The sequence below is a fragment of the Salmo trutta genome, chromosome 30 (assembly GCF_901001165.1).
Source record: "Salmo trutta chromosome 30, fSalTru1.1, whole genome shotgun sequence".
Taxonomy (NCBI): domain Eukaryota; kingdom Metazoa; phylum Chordata; class Actinopteri; order Salmoniformes; family Salmonidae; genus Salmo; species Salmo trutta.
In genome coordinates, this window is record NC_042986.1 from 12,900,663 (window position 1) to 12,922,425 (window position 21,763).

The 21,763-nt window shown below is 45.1% G+C and overlaps 1 protein-coding gene across 1 annotated transcript in view; it reads right to left on the minus strand.

Moving 5' to 3' along the window:
- Positions 1-21,763, minus strand: part of LOC115168862 (plexin-A2-like) — a 110,743-nt gene that overhangs the window by 82,602 nt on the left and 6,378 nt on the right. The window contains exons 4-8 of the mRNA XM_029724393.1: positions 17,873-17,969; positions 13,506-13,620; positions 12,362-12,562; positions 11,341-11,437; positions 10,817-11,007 (exon numbers count right to left, since the gene is read on the minus strand). Coding sequence (XP_029580253.1) covers positions 10,817-11,007; positions 11,341-11,437; positions 12,362-12,562; positions 13,506-13,620; positions 17,873-17,969 — 701 coding nt within the window. The remainder of the gene's footprint in view (positions 1-10,816; positions 11,008-11,340; positions 11,438-12,361; positions 12,563-13,505; positions 13,621-17,872; positions 17,970-21,763) is intronic.

Genomic DNA, 21,763 nt, shown 5'->3' on the forward strand with positions numbered 1-21,763 from the left:
TGGGGAGTGTCGCTGCACAGCTATTTTCAGGTCTCTCCAGAGATGTTTGATCGGGTTCAAGTCCAGGATCTGGCTGGGCCATTCAAAGACATTCAGAGACTTGTCTCGAAGCCACTCCTGCATTGTCTTGGCTGTGTGCTCAGGGTCGTTGTCCTGTTGGAAGGTCAACCTTCACCCCAGTCTGAGGTTCTGAGCGCTCTGGAGCAGGTTTTCATCAAGGATCTCTCTGTACTTTGCTCCATTCATCTTTCTCTCGATCCTGACTAGTCTCCCAGTCCCTGCCGCTGAAAAACATCCCCACAGCATGATGCTGCCACCACCATGCTTCACCATAGGGATGGCGCTAGGTTTCCTCCAAACATGACACTTCGCATTCAGGCGAAATAGTTCAGTCTTGGTTTCATCAGACCAGAGAATCTTGTTTCTCATGGTCTGAGAGTCTTTAGGTGCCTTTTGGGAAACTCCAAGCGGGCTGTCATGTGCCTTTTACTAAGGAGTGGCTTCCGTCTGGCCACTCTACCATAAAGGCCTGATTGGTGGAGTGCTGCAGAGTTTGTTGTCCTCCTGTAAGATACTCCCATCTCCACAGAGTGACTTTGGAGCTCTGTAAGATTGACCATAGGGTTGGTCGCCTCCCAGACATAGGCCCTTCTCTCCCGATTGTGCAGTTTGGCCGGGCGGCCAGCTCTAGGAAGAGTCTTGGTGGTTCCAAACCATCTTCCATTTAAGAATGATGGAGTCCACTGTGTTCTTGTGGACCATCAATGTTGCATAAATGTTTTGGTACCCTTCCCCAGATCTGTGCCTCGACACAATCCTGTCTCAGAGCTCTACAGACAATTCCTTCAACCTCATGGCTTGGTTTTTGCTCTGACATGCACTGTGAATTGTGGGACCTTATATAGACAGGTGTGTGCCTTTCCAAATCATATCCAATCAATTGAATTTACCACAGGTGGACTTCAATCAAGTTGTAGAAACATCTTAAGGATGATCAATGGAAACAGGATACAACTAAGCTCAATTTCGAGTCTCATAGCAAAGGGTCTGAATACTTATGTATTTTATTTTTAATAAACTTGAAAACATTTTTAAAAAACTGTTTTTGCTTTGTCATTATGGGGTATTGTGTGTAGATTGATGAAGAAAAAAGTATTTAATCAATTTTAGAATAAGGCTGTAAAGTAACAACATTTGGAAAAAGTCAAGGGGTCTGAATACTTTCCGGATGCATGTTGAAGAGGGTAGGGCTCAAGCTGCATCCCTGTCTCACCCCACGGCCCTGTGGAAAGAAATGTGTGTGTTTTTTGCCAATTTTAACAACCCCACTTGCTGTTTGTGTACATGGATGAGAAGACTATGCATTTGACATTTGCTCAGTACATTGTTTTCACTGAGGAACTGTACGAGTCTGCTGTTAATGATAATGCAGAGGATTTTTCCAAGACCGCTGTTGCCGCATATCCCACGGTAGTTATTGGGGTCAAATTTGTCTCCACTTTGTGTATTGGGGTGATCAGTCCTTGGTTCCAAATATTGGGGAAGATACCTGAGCTGAGGAGGATGTTAAAGAGTTGAAGTACACTGCTCCAAAACATAAAGGGAACACTTAAACAACACAATGTAACTCCAAGTCAATCACACTTCTGTGAAATCAAACTGTCCACTTAGGAAGCAACACTGATTGACAATATATTTCACATTCTGTTGTGTAAATGGAATAGACAACAGGTGGAAATTATAGGCAATTAGCAAGACACCCCCAATAAAGGAGTGGTTCTGCAGGTGGTGACCACAGACCACTTCTCAGTTCCTATGCTTCCTGGCTGATGTTTTGGTCACTTTTGAATGCTGGCGGTGCTTTCACTCTAGTGGTAGCATGAGACGGAGTTTACAACCCACACAAGTGGCTCAGGTAGCGCAGCTCATCCAGGATGGCACATCAATGCGAGCTGTGGCAAGAAGGTTTGCTGTGTCTGTCAGTGTAGTGAGCATAGAGGCGCTACCAGGAGACAGGCCAGTAAATCAGGAGACGTGGAGGAGGCCGTAGGAGGGCAACAACTCAGCAGCAGGACCGCTACCTCCGCCTTTGTGCAAGGAGGAGCAGGAGGAGCACTGCCAGAGCCCTGCAAAATGACCTCCAGCAGGCAACAAATGTGCATGTGTCTGCTCAAACGGTCAGAAATAGACTCCATGAGGGTGGTATGAGGGCCCGACGTCCACAGGTGGGGGTTGTGCTTACAGCCCAACACCGTGCAGGACGTTTGGCATTTGCCAGAGAACACCAAGATTGGCAAATTCGCCACTGGCGCCCTGTGCTCTTCACAGATGAAAGCAGGTTCACACTGAGCACGTGACAGACGTGACAGAGTCTGGAGACGCCGTGGAGAACGTTCTGCTGCCTGCAACATCCTCCAGCATGACCAGTTTGGCGGTGGGTCAGTCATGGTGTGGGGTGGCATTTCTTTGGGGGGGCCGCACAGCCCTCCATGTGCTCGCCTGAATGCCATTAGGTACCGAGATGAGATCCTCAGACCCCTTGTGAGACCATATGCTGGTGCGGTTGGCCCTGGGTTCCTCCTAATGCAAGACAATGCTAGACCTCATGTGGCTGGAGTGTGTCAGCAGTTCGTGCAAGAGGAAGGCATTGATGCTATGGACTGTCCCGCCCGTTCCCCAGACCTGAATCCAATTGAGCACATCTGGGACATCATGTCTCGCTCCATCCACCAACGCCACGTTGCACCACAGACTGTCCAGGAGTTGGCGGATGCTTTAGTCCAGGTCTGGGAGGAGATCCCTCAGGAGACCATCCGCCACCTCATCAGGAGCATGCCCAGCCGTTGTAGGGAGGTCATACAGGCACGTGGAGGCCACACACACACTACTGAGCCTCATTTTTACTTGTTTTAAGGACATTACATCAAAGTTGGATCAGCCTGTAGTGTGGTTTTCCACTTTAATTTTGAGTGTGACTCCAAATCCAGACCTCCATGGGTTGATAAATTGGATTTCCAGTGATTATTTTTGTGTGATTTTGTTGTCAGCACATTCAACTATGTAAAGAAAAAACTATTTAATAAGATTGTTTCCTTCATTCAGATCTAGGATGTGTTATTTTAGTGTTCCCTTTATTTTTTTGAGCAGTGTACATTCAATTGGAATTGGTGGTCTGTATATTTTATCATTTCATTAAGGATACCATCGACACCACAGGCCTTTTTGGGTTGGAGGGTTTGTATTTTGTCCTTTAGTTCATTCAATGTAATTGGATAATCCAGTGGGTTCTGGTAGTCTTTAATAGTTGATTCTAAGATTTGTATTTGATCATGTATATGTTTTTGTTGTTTGTTATAGAGCCAAAACAGATTGGAGAAGTGGTTTATCCATACTGCTCCGTTTTGGATAGATAACTCTTCGTGGTGTTAGTTTAGTGTGTTCCAATTTTCCCAGAAGTGATTAGATTCTATGGATTCTTCAATTACACTGAGCTGATTTCTGACGTGCTGTTCCTTCTTTTTCTGTAGTGTATTTCTGTATTGTTTTAGTGATTCACCATAGTGAAGGCGTAGACTCAGGTTTTCTGGGTCTCTATGTTTTTGGTTGGATAGGTTTCTCAATGTCTTTCTTAGGTTTTTGTATTCTTCATCAAACCATTTGTCATTGTTGTTAATTCTCTTAGGTTGTCTGCTTGAAATGTTTTGATGTGATAGGGAAACTGAGAGGTATAAACTGTTGAAGTTTTCTTCTGCCAAGTTTACACTTTCACAATTACAGTGAAACGTTTTGTCCAGGAAGTTATCTAGAAGTGATTGAATTTGTTTTTGCCTAATTGTGTTTTGGTAGGTTTCGACACTACTTTTCTTCCATCCATCCATCCATCTCTCTCTCTCTTTCTCTCTCTCTATATATATATCTTTCTCTCTCTGTATATCTGTCTCTCACTCCCTCCCTCTGTTTAGCTGCCTCTGCTCTGTTCTAATCTCTCTACCTCAGCTACATTCTCCACTGATATCCCTCTAACCTACCACTCAGAGTGAGGAATAGAGAAGTCCACTCAGTGTGTCCTTGGTAATCACATACACTACTCACTACACTAACAAAAACTGGGAGCTGAATGAGATATGTGCCCATAGGGTTACTGCTTGTTAGAATTTCACACACAAGTACACATTCATCACACGCACAAGTACACTCCTCATATGCACACACACACACACCCACGCACGCACACACTGTGTCAGGTATCTCAGAATGCCAGTAACTTCATTGACTAGAATGAGTCATAGAAAGAGACACAAAGACAGACACAGGAGAGAGGGAGAGGGATCTTCTCTGTGGCTCAGTTGGTAGAGCATGGTGTGTGCAACACCAGGGTTGTGGGTTTGATTCCCACGGGGGGCCAGTACAGGAAAAAAAAAATAATGAAATGTATGCATTCACTACTGTAAGTCGCTCTGGTTAAGAGCGTCTGCTAAAATGTAAAATGTAATGGATGCAGGCAAACAGAAAGAGAAGGAGAGAGTGAGTGAGAGAGTGAAATAGAGAACAAGAGAGAGAAAGAAGAACAGAAATAGTGGGGAAGGGAGGGATAAGAAATTGAGCAGAGAGAGCTAAAGAGAGAGAGAGAGAGAGAGAGGGAGAAAAGCTAGAACAAGAGAAGGAGATCCATCTAACACCCACCCTGGTGTAGCCTGCCCAATCAGAGTACAGTATAGCAAATCAATTAGGGATGTCTTTAACTATATATTGGCTGGGGTTATTTCTGAATACACAGTGGGGAGCGTATAGCCTAATGAATCAATGTGTAGGTGCTGTTGTCCGGGGGTTAAACACAGAGCACTTACTTGTGCATTTCCAAACCTAATTAAATGAGGGTTGGGCGATATACCGTATTCTACTTTATACCAGTATTTATGCAGGAACCAGTTGGGATTTTTACTTTACCTTCTATAACGGTATTTACATTTTTGTTTTGTTAAATGTGATATTGAACTTCGACGCGTGTAATGTCCGTTTTCATGATTTACTCCAGGGGTGGGGGACGTCCGGCCTCCGGGCCTTATACGGCCTACGTGACCGTTGGATCAGGCCCCCGAGCCAATTCATGTATAAAAAAACATTTAAATAAAAAAAACTCTAGATGTCGTTTTCCGTGTTATTTTATAATAAAAAAAAATTAAATCCAGAGGTTAGTGCGTACATCACTGGGGCTAAGCTGCCTGCCATCCAGGACCTCTACACCAGGCAGTGTCAGAGGAAGGCCCTAAAAATTGTCAAAGACCCCAGCCACCCCAGTCATAGACTGTTCTTTCTACTACCGCTTGGCAAGCGGTACCGGAGCGCCAAGTCTAGGACCAAAAGGCTTCTCAACAGCTTTTACCCCCAAGCCATAAGACTCCTGAACAAGTAATCAAATGGCTACCTGGACTATTTGCATTTTGTGTCCCCCCCAATCCCTCTTTTACGCTGCTGCAACTCTGTTTATCATATATGCATTGTCACTTTAACTGTACATTCATGTACATACTACCTCAATTAGCCCGACTAACCCGGTGCCTGTATATAGCCTCGCTACTGTTATAGCCTCGCTACTGTATATAGCCTCGCTACTGTATAGAGCCTCGCTACTGTTATTTTTCTGTCTTTTTACATGTTTTTATTTTTTTACTTATCTATTGTTCACCTAATACATATTTTTTACTTAAAAATTGCACTGTTGGTTAGAGCCTGTAAGTAAGCATTTCACTGTAAGGTCTACTACACCTGTTGTATTCGGCGCACATGACAAATAAACTTTGATTTGTAAGTCGCTCTGGATAAGAGCGTCTGCTAAATGACTTAAATGTAAATGTAAATGTATATGGACAAATTTATATTTTTTGGGTTGAAGTGAAAGGCAAACCTGTATGCCTAGTTTGCGGGCATGCACTTGCAGTAATGAAAAAGGCACATTTGGAGTGTCATTACAGCTCGAAACATGCTAAACTGAATGAGTTGAGAGGACAACTCCGTGTGGATGAAGTCTCTGCTCTTCAGCGGGGTTTGGGTGCTCAACAAGCCATCTTTTACGAAACCTCGTTTGGATGGGGAAAATGTTATGCAAGCAAGTTTTGTGGTGAGCCAGCTTACCACAAAGAAACTGAAGCCTCATTTGGACGGAGAATTTGTGAAAGAGTTGCTAGCACCAGACAAATTTAATTTGTTCCAAAGTGTCAGTTTGTCTCGAAGAACCGTCACGGAGCGGATAACTGACATGGCACAAGATATCGAAAAAACACTGAAGGACTCCGCAAGAAGTGTCGAATTTTTGTCTTTGGCATGTGATGAAACGACTAACATAAGAAATACCGCCCAATTTGCCATTTTTGTGCGTGGGATTACTGCTGAGCTTGACACAAGGGAGGAATTGCTGTCTTTGGAAGCCATGCATGGCACCACCAGGGGTGAGGACTTGTTTGAGAGACTTGTCTCGGCTATGAACAAATTTGAGCTACGGTTTGAAAAATTAAGTGGCCTTACTACAGATGGATCGCCAGCCATGGTTGGCTCAAAAAAGGGGTTAACCGCATTAGTGAAAAAAGAAATTAGTTGTCTCAGTCTTGATCCAAGTGATTTAACTGTGTGCAACTGCATCATACATCAAGAAAGTCTGTGAGCACAGTCCCTGAAGCAGAACAATGTAACGGCAACTGTACTGTCGACCATCAATTTTATCAAAAGCAAAGGGCTGAATAACCGCCAATTTAAGGAGCTATTGAGTGATCTTGAATCGGAGTATGGTGATCTGGTTTACCACTGTGAGGTGCGATGGTTGAGCCGTGGAAACACGCTCGCGCGGTTTTACGGACTGGAGGATGCCGTGAAACAATTCATGGAGATGAAGGGGAAACCTGTCGCGGAACTGAGTGATGACAAGTGGATATGTGATTTGGCCTTCATGGTGGACATAACCAAGTATCTGTTTGACTTGAAAGTCAAGCTCCAAGGGCCGAACCAGCGATCTCAAGGAGTGAGCAGTTGCTCGTCTATGGTGTCACAAGCACTTTTTTGCCTTTCATTCTGCAGTCTGCTGGTCAGATCCAGAAAGATGTTGGTGACAACAATGCTGCTTTCTACAAGCGTGCTATAATTACAGTGCATCTTACTGTCTGCAAACTACTTTCTGCTAGTTTGTCTTTTCTTAGCAAGTTCGAGCTAAAATAAATCATGTTAGCCGCTAATGCTAATCGCTAGTTAAATCAATTGCTAAATGTACTAAGTCAAAGCAATCTTAGCTAGCTAATATAGCCTAGTATCAGTGCTGGTGTAGGTCTAAATAAGCATGTTGTTTGTGCAACGGTATCTTAAAAATCAGAGAGGAACAGGGAAAGCATGAATACAGTGAGGGAAAAAGGTATTTGATCCCCTGCTGATTTTGTATGTTTGCCCACTGACAAAGAAATGATCAGTCTATAATTTTAACGGTGAGAGACAGAATAACAACAACAAAAGATCCAGAAAAACACATGTCAAAAATGTTATAAATTGATTTGCATTTTAATGAGGGAAATAAGTATTTGACCCCCTCTCAATCAGAAAGATTTCTGGCTCCCAGGTGTCTTTTATACAGGTAACGAGCTGAGATTAGGAGCACACTCTTAAAGGGAGTGCTCCTAATCTCAGTTTGTTACCTGTATAAAAGACACCTGTCCACAGAAGCAATCAATCAATCAGATTCCAAACTCTCCACCATGGCCAAGACCAAAGAGCTCTCCAAGGATGTTAGGGACAAGATTGTAGACCTACACAAGGCTGGAATGGGCTACAAGACCATCGCCAAGCAGCTTGGTGAGAAGGTGACAACAGTTGGTGCAATTATTCGCAAATGGAAGAAACACAAAAGAACTGTCAATCTCCCTCAGCCTGGGACTCCATGCAAGATCTCACCTCGTGGAGTTGCAATGATTATGAGAACGGTGAGGAACCAGCCCAGAACTACACGGGGGGATCTTGTCAATGATCTCAAGGCAGCTGGGACCATAGTCACCAAGAAAACAATTGGTAACACACTACGCCGTGAAGGACTGAAATCCTGCAGTGCCCACAAGGTCCCCCCTGCTCAAGAAAGCACATATACATGCCCGTCTGAAGTTTGCCAATGAACATCTGACTGATTCAGAGGACAACTAAGTGAAAGTGTTGTGGTCAGATGAGACCAAAATGGAGCTCTTTGGCATCAACTCAACTCGCTGTGTTTGGAGGAGGAGGAATGCTGCCTATGACCCCAAGAATACCATCCCCCCCATTGAAAATGGGTCGTGGATGGGTATTCCAGCATGACAATGCCCCAAAACACACGGCCAAGGCAACAAAGGAGTGGCTCAAGAAGAAGCACATTAAGGTCCTGGAGTGGCCTAGCCAGTCTCCAGACCTTAATCCCATAGAAAATCTGTGGAGGGAGCTGAAGGTTCGAGTTGCCAAACGTCAGCCTCGAAACCTTAATGACTTGGAGAAGATCTGCAAAGAGGAGCGGGACAAAATCCCTCCTGAGATGTGTGCAAACCTGGTGGCCAACTACAAGAAACGTCTGACCTCTGTGATTGCCAACAAGGGTTTTGCCACCAAGTACTAAGTCATGTTTTACAGAGGGGTCAAATACTTATTTCCCTCATTAAAATGCAAATCAATTTATAACATTTTTGACATGTGTTTTTCTGGATTTTTTTATTGTTATTCTGTCTCTCACTGTTCAAATAAACCTACCATTAAAATGATAGACTGATAATTTCTTTGTCAGTGGGCAAACGTACAAAACCAGCAGGGGATCAAATACTTTTTTCCCACACTGTATGTTAGCTAGCTACATGAGGTAAGAAACGTAACATCTAATTAGGGTTCCCTAGAAACACTGACCAACATGGTTCCTACCCTGTTAATAACTCCTCCCTGACGTCTTCATTCGTCGTCATGTCAAACAAGGTATTCTAGGTGATGCCCACTATATTCAAACTATAGAATTAGATGAATCATTCTTTCTCCATGATTCCAACAGTTCACCAATGAACTAGGCCTAGAGGTTTTTACCCATATTATACAGCTCTGTGGGGCACAATGTGGGAATGATAATATAATTGCAGGAAATGTAGAAATAGATGAAAATGCTTTTTTCTTTTTTTTAAAGTTGGATTAAACAGTATAAAACAAACAGAATGAACAACACCCCCAATGAAATCACTTCTAATGTAGGTTTTTCCACCTAATGGGTCATGAACTCCTCAGAAAGCACATTTCAAACTTTTTATTCAAAAACATCAAATACCATAATACATTTGAAAAATACCGTGCTATGATATATTGGCCATAACGCCCAGCCCTAAATGAAATACAATGTCTGATTCCCCTGTGACACTGGGCCAACTATACCCAACACACTAGCTGCACAGAAATGATGCCTCAGTACACATAAAGGGCTGCTGCTGGGGGAAAAAACAAACAAACATGGAATTCCTGGTCATGGGGGACAGTCGCAGGGTTGGGCATTGTTGTCAGGTGGAAGCCAGTGCGACTGTGTGAGAAAGAGCTCTGTCATGGCACAAATCAATAGTCGCTTCTCCTCTTACTGTGTGAATAGTCTGCCACGTCGATAAGCTTGCCTCAACGAGACTACGTCTGTCTGGGGAACTCAAGCAGGGATAGCTGCTTCACTACTAGAGGCTGGTCGACTATTATGTCGAGTTAAAACAGTGCACTGTAATGTATTTCACTCTGCTGGTGTGAACATTAAATGGAACTCCTTTTCAGCTGGGAGCTCCAGTTAAAACAAGCACCACATATATCTAGAAAAGTGGCTTATGTGGCACAGATAGAGAGGAAGCAAGCTGGCACCCTACAGAGAGAGACACGGAGGCAGGTCCCTAGGGTGTATGTGTCAGGTCTCTCACCCTTGCAGTGCAGCTGAAGGTGACACACTCACACACACTCACTTTTGCTCTTCAGTGAAAATCAACACCTGGCTCTCTCCCTGCATATTGATTGTGTGTGGGAGGAGAGAAAGAGAGAGGATGTGAAGACAGAGAGAGGGAGAGAGAGGGATGAAGCGAGAGAGAGGGTGGAGAGAGAGTGAGGGGGGACAGAGAGACAGAGAGAGAGAGGGTGGAGAGAGAGACAGAGAGAGGGAGAGAGAGGGATGAAGCGAGAGAGAGGGTGGAGAGAGAGACAGAGAGAGGGAGAGAGAGGGATGAAGCGAGAGAGAGGGTAGACAGAGAGACAGAGAGAGGGAGAGAGAGGGATGAAGCGAGAGAGAGGGTGGAGAGAGAGAGAGGTAGAGAGAGGGATGAAGCGAGAGAGAGGGTGGAGAGAGAAACAGAGAGAGGGAGAGAGAGGGATGAAGCGAGAGAGAGGGTGGAGAGAGAGCGAGGGGGGACAGAGAGACAGAGAGAGGGAGAGAGAGGGATGAAGCGAGAGAGAGGGTGGAGAGAGAGACAGAGAGAGACAGAGAGCCCATCTAGCTCTTTGCAGCACCATAAGTGGGGGCACAGCCGAGGGGATCCTCATTCACATAGACCAGACCAAACCACTTCTGCCATGTAGGCCTCACAATGCAAATACGACCTTTCATTGTCACGAGCTACACTTGTCCGCTCTAAGTCTGTTGTTTTGTTCAGTACGAATCAGGCAAATATGTCATATTTCACCACATCGTTCAGGGCTACGCCAAGCTAAAGCTAAAGGCGATAGATGCAGAGGAGAAGTAAGTGTAACCTTATGGTGGTGAAGGAAAAGAGGGTGTGAGAGGGTAGAGGGGGGCTGGGGGTGTGTGTGTGTTATCACTGACCTCGGTGATGCGGGGGTTGGTACACTTGACGTTCTTGCTGGAGAGGTCTAGCCAGCGGGGATTGAGCGGCGGGCAGTGGTGGCGCAGGGTACAACGGCCCTCTCCACTACACCAGCCACATTGGAACTTCCTCTGGGCTTTCAGACACATGCCACAGCTATCCCTCTGGGCCGCACACTTATACAGGTGCACTGTGGGATACAGGAAGACTCAGGTTAAACACAACAGTGGTGGAAACAGGAAACAGCATTTGATTTGACAACCTAACATTATAATGACAAAGTGCAGTGTAATGTAGTAGTGTACTGTATTCCTGGAGGATTTTGTTGGTTAAAACATGAGATTTTTTAACAAGGATACCACTGTGCTCTTCATTTGTTTGGGTAAAAGCAGGTATTATGCTGTGTCTGACTGGTCTCCAGCTGAGACAAGATGTTATTTGACAAGAAACATCTGTTTTATGTGTTGGTGCGATATGTCAACAAATTTGAGTGTGTGTGTGTGTGTGTGTGTGTCAGTCTTACCTTGTATTTTATCTGGGTTGTCTATAATGAAGTTGCCGTTCCAGACCACTGAGAAATCCACTGGCAACTCACTGATCTTCATCCCTTCATAAAGATACTGCAGGAGGGAGAGAAAGAGAGGGAAGGAGGAAGGAAGGAAGGATGGAAGAAAGAAAGAAAGATAGGAGGGAGGGAGGGGCGAAAAAAAGGAGGGGAAGATGGAAAGACAGCAAAAGAAAGGGAAAGAGAGAGAACAAGAGAGGGAAGTGGGGGAGAATAAATCATTTCAGCATGAGAATCTTAAACCCCAGCCCCAACCCTGAGCCTGGTACCGCATGTTGAATGGTCCCCCAACGTTGCTACAACCTTGCATCACCACCTCATTTGAGAGGAGAGTTAAGTGGAATGCTTCTGGATTTGGATGTCCCCTTCTTTCACAGAGCTGCTGTCCTGAGCTGCCTACCTCCTGGCTGTCTGTGTGTGTGTGTGTGTCCTCTAGGAATAGGGCTGGAGGGCAGAGCAGAGCCTTACTGCAGTCCTCTCCTGTGCTGTCCTGTGTAATTACCCAAGTCAGAACCCATCTCTCCCCCAGCCTCCCCACTGACAGGGTACCGCTGCTGGATACAGGTGACATGGCCGGGGGCCTCACACCACCGGAGCTGGTGCTTCTCAGACACTGATACTCATTGACAGTTTGACAATCATTGACATTCATTGACACAGAGTGAAAGTGGGCTTAAGTGCAAAATGGGAATTGATATTGTGCTACAAATGGAGTGAATTTAGGAGATAACTGGGGTGTTGTGATATAGTGAAAATAGTGTAATGTGGATACATCTGGCTTTGTGAATAAGAGAGATGGAAAATGGGTCTTTTCATTTGAATACATACACAGTATGCTGTGTTCATGTGCCGTGAGTGTTTGTTTGCTCTCCTGCAGTATGTGTGTATGTGAACGTGAGCATTTGCTAGCTAGCCTGTGTTGCTGTGAGTGTCCATCACGTGTTTTAGCGTGTCTCCGTGCCCTGCAGTGTGTACCCACCGAGCTGTTCTGACACTGTACAGAGGAGCTGTTGAAGCGCAGGGCGGTGACACGGTGGCTGACCCCCTGGATGTGGAGGACACACTCGTACCCCCGCTGGCCTGACTGGGGCTGGGGGAGGTTCCGGGCCTTCAGGGTGATGGGCTTCACCTCCCCAACCGGGATCAGAATCTCCTCCGAACGTACCAGCTGAGGACAGTCCTGGAGAGGGGGGACGGGAGGGTCAAAGGTATATAACATATAATACATAAATATAACAACAGACGAACGCACACAGCAAGGCCAGCTGGGTAAAATAGTGTTCTCTTGGTATGTGAGCGATCAAAAGTCCTTGACAGGGGAAGTGGTGGAGGGAGAGGGGCGGCAACAGCAGGGTCAAACAGGGTCATACGGGCATCACTTCCTGGCTGGTGCTGGAGAGTGCTGGCTGCTCCACTTCTTCCACTCCAAAGCCTTTCTCACATAATAGGATCAATTCAGATGGTCAACCTTCCAAAACGCTGCCGGTGCTTTGCGACTGATGACAACTGACAGCCGGAGGAAAACTCTGCTGGATCATAACACGCCGGAGGAGAGGGGAGGCCAATAATAGCTACAGCAGTGTGTGTGTGTGTGTGTGTGTGTGTGTGTGTGTGTGTGTGTGTGTGTGTGTGTGTGTGTGTGTATGTATCAGTCATTGCTGCCGCAGTAGGTCTCTGTGGAGTGTGTGAAAAGGGAAGTGTGAAGAGAGAGAGAGGCAACTGTCCTCATCTCTTCTGCAGCAGAAGTCTATCCACTCTCTCAGGCAGACAGATCAATGGGTTACTTTACACCCCGATAGGTAAACACACTCCTTAACCACAGTCCCACAGCAGGGTGTGAGCAGCCAACATCAGTGAAATCTCTTATCAAAGAACACACACACACACTGTGCCACTCATACACATAAACAACCTGATTGATCTTGTCAAAACATCCCATTGTTACAGAGGTGTTAAAAGGCTCTAATAATCGACTTCTAATTGCTAGTACCAAATACAGAGGGTTTGAATGGCAAACGTCAATATGGAGGGGCTTAGATGTGTCTGTCTGGAGACATGCCCCTCAGGCTGATTGGAGAGAGAAAGAGAGAGAGAGAGTGTGCTTGTGTGTGTGCGGTATGTACCTCGGAGGCGTTGACGCGTCCCTCTTGGAAGGAGCAGCTGGAAGGGTCGTGGGTACACAGGTTTCGGTACTTGCACCAATGGCAGCGAAAGGCACTGTTCACACAGGACAGACACCTGCACGGAGGGACAGACAGATGGACAGGACACACACTCAGGAAGCTGCGCTAGTCAAGTGGGAGGAGGATGGCACAAAAGGAGCAACCGAGTGCAGCAGATCCCAAGTGGGCACATGCTGTTGATGCCCTTGTGGTTGGCACGGTACCTCCTAGTTCCTATACAAGTCTGCCAACCCTGACAGCCCTGTAGTTTGTAGTGGCACTATAACTGCTATGTATGACTAGAGGCAGCAGTACAGCATAGTGCAGGCCCCAATTGCACCCTATTCTCTACATATGCAGTACTTATGACCCAAAAGTAGTGCACTAAATAGGGAATAAAGGGTTTCAAAAAGGTTATTCGGCTGTCCCCATAGGAGAACACTTTTTGGTTCCAGGTAGAACCCTTTTTGGTTTCAGGTTGAACCCGTTTTGGTTCCATGAAGAACCCACTGTGGAAAGGGTTCTACCTGGAACCAATAAGGGTTCTACCTGGAACCAATAAGGGTTTTACCTGGCACCGAAAGGGTTCTACCTGGAACCAATAAGGGTTGTACCTGGCACCGAAAGGGTTCTACCTGGAACCAATAAGAGTTTTACCTGGCACCGAAAGGGTTCTACCTGGAACCAATAAGGGTTGTACCTGGCACCGAAAGGGTTCTACCTGGAACCAATAAGAGTTTTACCTGGCACCGAAAGGGTCCTACCTGGAACCAATAAGAGTTTTACCTGGCACCGAAAGGGTCCTACCTGGAACCAATAAGAGTTTTACCTGGCACCGAAAGGGTTCTACCTGGAACCAATAAGGGTTCATCAAAAGGGTTCTCCTATGGGAACAGCAGTGGAACCCATTTAGATTGTAGATAGCATATTTTTTTCTACGAGTGTAGGGTACAAAGTCAGGGGAGGAGTGAGGTAAAGTGAGTTATGGGGACGAATAAGATGTTGGCACAGCTTGATCCTGTCATTACCATTAGGCCAGTATTGTTGTAATGTGATTGTAATTACCAGCTGGCAGGGGGCACAGTGCCCGCGTGCTGCTGTAGATGCCCTGGGCAGGGTGGGAATGGGGGAGTGGGGTAGAGATATAGCTGGCATCTTCTGTGCATGCATACTGCACGCATTACCCCCCCAACCTCAAACCATGTCCCTGCGCTCATCCTGTGCTAAATGAGATGAGGGAGGAGGGTTAGAGGATATAGAGGGATGGCCAACAGCAGACACAGCCTAGGGGAGAGGATGACGACAGGATGTGTGTGTGTGTGCATGCATGCTCTCGTGCCTGTGTGTGTTGCCAACGTTATGCGCATGTGTGCCTGCCAACATGATGGCTCAGATCTCTCAGGAAGCCAGGAAGGGGACATGAGAGTGTAGTTGTCAGCAGGTTAGGGTGTAGAGCTTCAGGAAGCCAGGAAGGGGACATGAGAGTGTAGTTGTCAGCAGGTTAGGGTGTAGAGCTTCAGGAAGCCAGGAAGGGGACATGAGAGTGTAGTTGTCAGCAGGTTAGGGTGTAGAGCTTCAGGAAGCCAGGAAGGGGACATGAGAGTGTAGTTGTCAGCAGGTTAGGGTGTAGAGCTTCAGGAAGCCAGGAAGGGGACATGAGAGTGTAGTTGTCAGCAGGTTAGGGTGTAGAGCTTCAGGAAGCAAACTCTGTCCCCTAAGGGTTGCAGTACAGTGATGTTGATTGAAATGGTTGTAACATTTTCTGACTCTCTTCTGTTTGGATTCCATAGACAGGAAGTCCAGGTCTCTATGACTGTATCTGAAATGGCATCCTATTGTCTATATAGTGCACTACTTTTGACCAGGGCGCGCAAATAGGGTGCCATTTTGGACAAACCCTATGACTGGTGCAGTAATTGTTCCCTCCTGATAGTCTTCCTGTACAGTATATTGAGGAATTCATTGTTGGAGGGAGGTAAAGTCTCATTTGGCTATGCTTCTATTTTCTTTTCCTTCCCTGCAACAAGGCTGGATAAATGATGCATACTTATGCTGAAATATTCACCAGTGCAAAAGCATGGGAGGGATCCCTGGCAAGCACACTCTAATTCAGAAGAATGAGGCTGATTCAACTGCCGACGTAGCAGTGTGTGTGTCTGTATGTGTGTGTATTTGTGTATCAGTCTATGAGCGTGGTCTCATAGACTAGACAAAACATAGTAATCGTAAATCCGAGACACTCAAATTACACTGAACCAAAATATAAACGCAACAAGTGTTGGTTTCATGAGCTGAATCTCATCATGGACAACTTTAGTATTTGAGCTAATTAGCAACTTTTCAATTACTTACTACTTTTTAGCTACTTTGCAACTACTCAGCATGTTAGCTTACCCTAACCTTAACCCTTTAACTAACACTTCCCCTAACCTTAACCTTAACCCTTTAACTAACACTTCCCCTAACCCTAACCTTAACCCTTTAACTAACACTTCCCCTAACCTTAACCTTAACCCTTTAACTAACACTTCCCCTAACCCTAACCTTAACCCTTTAACTAACACTTCCCATAACCCTAACCTTAACCCTTTAACTAACACTTCCCCTAACCCTAACCTTAACCCTTTAACTAACACTTCCCCTAACCCTAACCTTAACCCTTTAACTAACACTTCCCATAACCCTAACCTTAACCCTTTAACTAACCCTTTAACTAACACTTCCCATAACCCTAACCCTAACCTTAACCCTTTAACTAACACTTCCCCTAACCCTAACCTTAACCCTTTCACTAACACTTCCCCTAACCCTAACCTTAACCCTTTAACTAACACTTCCCCTAACCCTAACCTTAACCCTTTAACTAACACTTCCCATAACCCTAACCTTAACCCTTTAACTAACACTTCCCATAACCCTAACCTTAACCCTTTAACTAACACTTCCCATAACCCTAACCTTAACCCTTTAACTAACACTTCCCATAACCCTAACCTTAACCCTTTAACTAACACTTCCCATAACCCTAACCCTAACCGTAAACCCTTTAACTAATACTTCCCCTAACCTTAACCCTTTAACTAACACTTCCCATAACCCTAACCTTAACCCTTTAACTAACCCTTTAACTAACACTTCTCATAACCCTAACCTTAACCCTAACCTTAACCCTTTAACTAACACTAACCCTAACCTTAAACCTTTTAGCTAACCCATTCCATAACCCTAACCTTAACCCCTTTGCTAACCCTTCCCTTAACCCTTTAACCTAACTCCTCAACTTAACCCTAACCTTAACCCCTTTAACCTAACTCCTCAACTTAACCCTAACTTTAACCCCTTTAACCTAACTCCTCAACTTAACCCTAACCTTAACCCCTTTAACCTAACTCCTCAACTTAACCCTAACCTTAACCCCTTTAACCTAACTCCTCAACTTAACCCTAACATTAACCCTAACTGCTAGCCTAGCTAACGTTAGCCACCTAGCTAGAATTTGTAACATATCATTTCTTTTTCAAATTTCTAACATATTGTACGTTTTGCCAATTCGTAACATATAATACAAATTGTAATTCATAATATATCATGCGAAATGGGTGATGTACATCCACAAATGAATACATACCATGCGTATAGAATAATACTAAAAGCTCTGAGACCAGGTTGGTGTGTGTGTTATGTCAGCCTTCTAAACTTGAGCAAGTACGAGCTATGCTCCCTGATTACTCCCTGATTATCTGAGTAGACGTGGGAGCTCTTAATAGCGTACACTGTGACTTTGTGTTCCACTCAGACAGGCTCCTCAGACTACAGACACGAGGACACAGTCAGACACTGACACTAGAGAGGAGGAGAGGGTGGAGGGCAGGGGAGAGGCCTTTCAAAACAAAACAGAGGGCCATGACATCCAACAGAGGCAGTGTCAGACTAAGAGCCTACAATAAGCAGTGTTTCTACATGGCAGAGATCCAGGATTCATTATGGCAATTGCCAGAGGTTTCCGTTGTAGAGCTCAAGGGAGGGAACAGTTTAGATCAGATTGCATTAGACATCACAGGGGCTATTTTAGGGTTACGAGGCTCAGACTGAGGGCAGGCAAGGTTAGGAAGTAGGGACACTGACATATTTGCTCAGTTTTGATTCAGTAGTGTGCTCTGGGACTGCAGGACTCCAGGGCCGGTATTCACAAATACTGATCTAAGATAAGGACCCCCGTCCATATAATCGTATTCATAATGATCTAAAGGGGAATCTTAGCTGATCCTCGATCAGTAGTGAACACTTGCCCAGGAATGCAGGGGGAGGAGACGAGGAAGGATACTCACAGTTGGTGGACACTGCAGTTGTAGAACTTGACCTCCGTGCTGATGACCATCTGGCCAGTCTCCTTAGAGTTCAGCCTCAACTCTACACCTGACCAGTCTAGAGAGAGCGAGCAAGATAGAGAAATAGGAGGGAGAGAGAGATATATATATAGAGAGAACAATGAATGAAGGAAGCACTTACACAAATTACACACTATAATGTGTAGCAGCATGTACCAACCCTTCCTGGATTCAATGCAACCAAATCAAATCAGATTGTATTAGTCACATGCGCCGAATACAACAGGTGTAGACCGCACAGTGAAATGCTTACTTACGAGCCCCTAACCCCTAACCAACAAATGAGCCCCATCTTTCTCTTGTAGTAGTCTCTCTACCTTTCCATTGTCAAGAGCACAGCCCCCCTCTTTCTCTAGCAGTCTCTCTATCCCTCAGGTTTCTTCCTTCCCCTCCAGTAGTTTATCCTTCTTTCCCCCCAGTTTCTATCCCTTCTTTTTACCAATCCTTCTTTCAGTCTGTCCTTCTGTCAGTCCCCTGTTCACCCTCTCAGTCCACTGGAGGTCTGGAAGGGGCCCAGAGGGAAGGTAGCGGGCTGCAGACAGTGCCGGTGTGGCCACTGCCCAGTTTGGCTAGTCCCGGTGGGTACCTGGTGCCAGTCTCTGATCTGGGACATGTGGGTCTGACTGGCTACCAGGTACCTGCTGAGGACCAAGCTGACCCATCCGGCTGGCCACTCATCCCACACAAACACTCATCTCATCCCACAGTCCGAGTCCAACTACACCGACACACAGTATAACCCATGTTCTCTTTTTTATTATCTCTTAGCCTCTCCATTACTAGCATCATAGGAAAGCACCATCTGTGACTGCGGTGAGTTGGCAGTGTGTGGTAATCTGAACAACATACTCATAATTATTCTACTATAAAGGCAATAGCAAATCTCTGTGTTATGAAGAATGCTGCCTTGTTATTGAATTTGTTTTGGTTGATGGTGAGTGTCGGGTTCAGATGTAGAATCTTAATTTGATCACTCTTTTGTTGCTGAGAATTTTCCTACACAGCAGGAAATGCAAACTTGTAGTGTATTTGAGTTTTAAAAAGGCTTCTAAAGTTTGTAATTTCCACTTTGAAATCCCAGATTTGCCCTATTGAAAAATGTATCAACCCGTACAAAAATGTCCATTAATTATAATCCACATAATAATTCACATTTCCTGTTGCTGCAGGATTATTTTCATGCTTTATCAAACTGTGTCAAATTAAGATCCTACATCTGTACATCTACACCACCAGAGAGCCTGCCTGTACAACCTCTCTCCCAGTGAGAGAACAGCAGAGATGTGATGTTTAAAGCAGAATGCAGGCTCAGGTTTTGACTCAGAGGGTTTGTGTGGGAGGTTTCAATGACCCTACATACACTCTTCTCTCTCACTGCACCTGCTGCGGAGATGCATTTTTGCTTTCCCACACACCAGACTGTACACTACACATCTCAGCCCTGCATTTCAGCTTTGCTTTACAGAATGTATTTGGCAACTACAAGCACACAGAAAGTCTCCTCTGTTAGTTCTGTTGTTCCTGTTCCCGTGTCTGCCATTTGGTTTCCATATGAGGCAGATAAGATGTCTTCCTTTTCCCCTCTCTCCTTCCTCCCTTCCCCAGCTCCTCCACTGCCTCGCCCACCTCTCCCTCACCCTCCTCATCCACTCCCGCCTTCTTTCACAGTCCTTACTTCTGCACATGATCAATGTTCAATAATCTATCCCCTGTTAGGCAAGCAGGCAGGCAGCCTGTCCAGGCTGACGAGGGTCAGGGATGTATGCATGTGTATGTGTATTAGGTCTGGGTGGTATACCTTATTTTACTATATACCGGTATTGATGCACGGACCGGTTTGAGTTTTTACTTTACCTTCTATAACGGTATTTCAACGTTTAGTTTATTAAATGTGATATGCAACTCTGGCGCGTATAATGTAAGCTTTTATAGTTTTCTCTGTTTGCTACTTGAGTCATCTCTCTCCCTCTCCTCGTGCTGCTGCATGCCGCTAACCACACCAAGCCCTGCCCCCTGTCACTCAAGGAGAGAGCAGTTGTTGGACCACGGAGTCACCAGCACTTTGTTGCCATTCATTCTGCATGGTGAGATGAATGCAACAATGTTGGTGACATGCTGCTTTTCACGAGCGTTCCATAATTACACTATTCGTTTGTGTATCTTACTGTCTGCAAACTACTGTTTGCTAGTTTGTCTTTTCTTTGCAAGGTGTTGCTAAAATAATTTGCGTTAGCTGCTAATCGCTAGTTAGCTGGCTAAATGTACAAAGAGTCAGAGCAAATGTAGCTAGTTAGCTAATACTGCCTGGTACCAGTGCTGATGTAGGCCTAGATAAGCTTGTTTGTGCAGGGGTATCTTATCAGAGAGGAATAGGCAAAGCATGAATATGTTGGCTGGCTAACTAGCTACATGAAGTCAGAAAACATGTCATTTAACATCTAATTAGGGTCACCTTGAAACACTGACCAACACTTTGGATCCTACCCTGTCATTAATACCTCACTGATTTTTTAATTAATTGTCATGTCAAACAACAATGTACTCTAGGTGATGGCCACTATATTCAAACTGTAGAATTAGAATAATCATTATATGTCCATGATTCCAACAGTTCACCAATTAACTAGGCCTAGAAGTTTTTACCCATATCATGTTGCATTGCACAGTGTGGAAATGATAATAAAAGTGCAGGAAATGCAGAAATGGATGAAAATGCTGAATTTTTGGGGGTTTGGAGTCTGATGGAACAGTACACACAGAGAAAGCCCCTTGAAATCACTTATTTTTATTTATTTAATAACATAAAATAAATATTTTCATCTTTATTTAACTGGGCAAGTCAATTAAGAACAAATTTCTTATTTATAATGACAGCCTAGGAACAGTGGGTTAACTGCCTTGTTCAGGGGCAGAACAACAGATTTTTACCTTGTCAGCGCAGGGATTCGATCTAGCAACCTTTCGGTTACTGGCCCAACACTCTAACCACTAGGCTATCTGCCACTTCTAACGTATGTGTTGCCAACCTAGGGTCATGAATACTCAGAAAGCATATTTAGAACTTTTATTATTCAAAAACATAAAATACTGTAAATAATGGGAAAAATATTGTGATATTATATTTTGTCCACTTCGCCCAGCCCTAATGTGTATGTGTGTGTGAGGGGGGATTGTGAGGAGATTAGACATTTATTAGGGGAGAGAAATTTTAGCCCCCACCGAGCACCACAGACTAGGGGAATGCCGGGTAAACATGGCTGCCATTTACTCTCAGAGGTGGGATTACAGCGACATCGCACGCACGGACGCACACGCACACACACACACACTCTTTGTGACAGGCAAATAGTGTGTGCGGTGGCAAATAGTGATTGTATGTGTGTGATCACCTATGATGTCACACATTAATGTCACGTTATACATGAATGATCGTCCAGATATGGGGTGAGCTCTCAAATATTTAGGTGCTCACAAAACCTGGGCACGCCATCTCAAGCAGACTGAAAAAATATATATATACATATCTTGGAAAGGGACATCATCTTGTTCCAAACAACACGTTACTAACTCACCATCCTTAAGCTACTCCTTGTTTTCTCCCTCCCCATCATCATCATAGTCCTACGAGGACCCAGTCTATCCTACCTCCACCTCCACAGTGCTAACTGTCTTCAGTGCTGTGTGTTAGCCTCATGTGAGGACAGTAATCTGGGCAGCTCTATCTGGCCACAGGCCTTGGTCCCTGGTCCTCCAGCCTCCAGGTTCCTTAATGGGCCCAGGGCCCATTGGAGCACACTGCCCAGCAGGAAGACTGGTCTGGGGGCAGGGGGA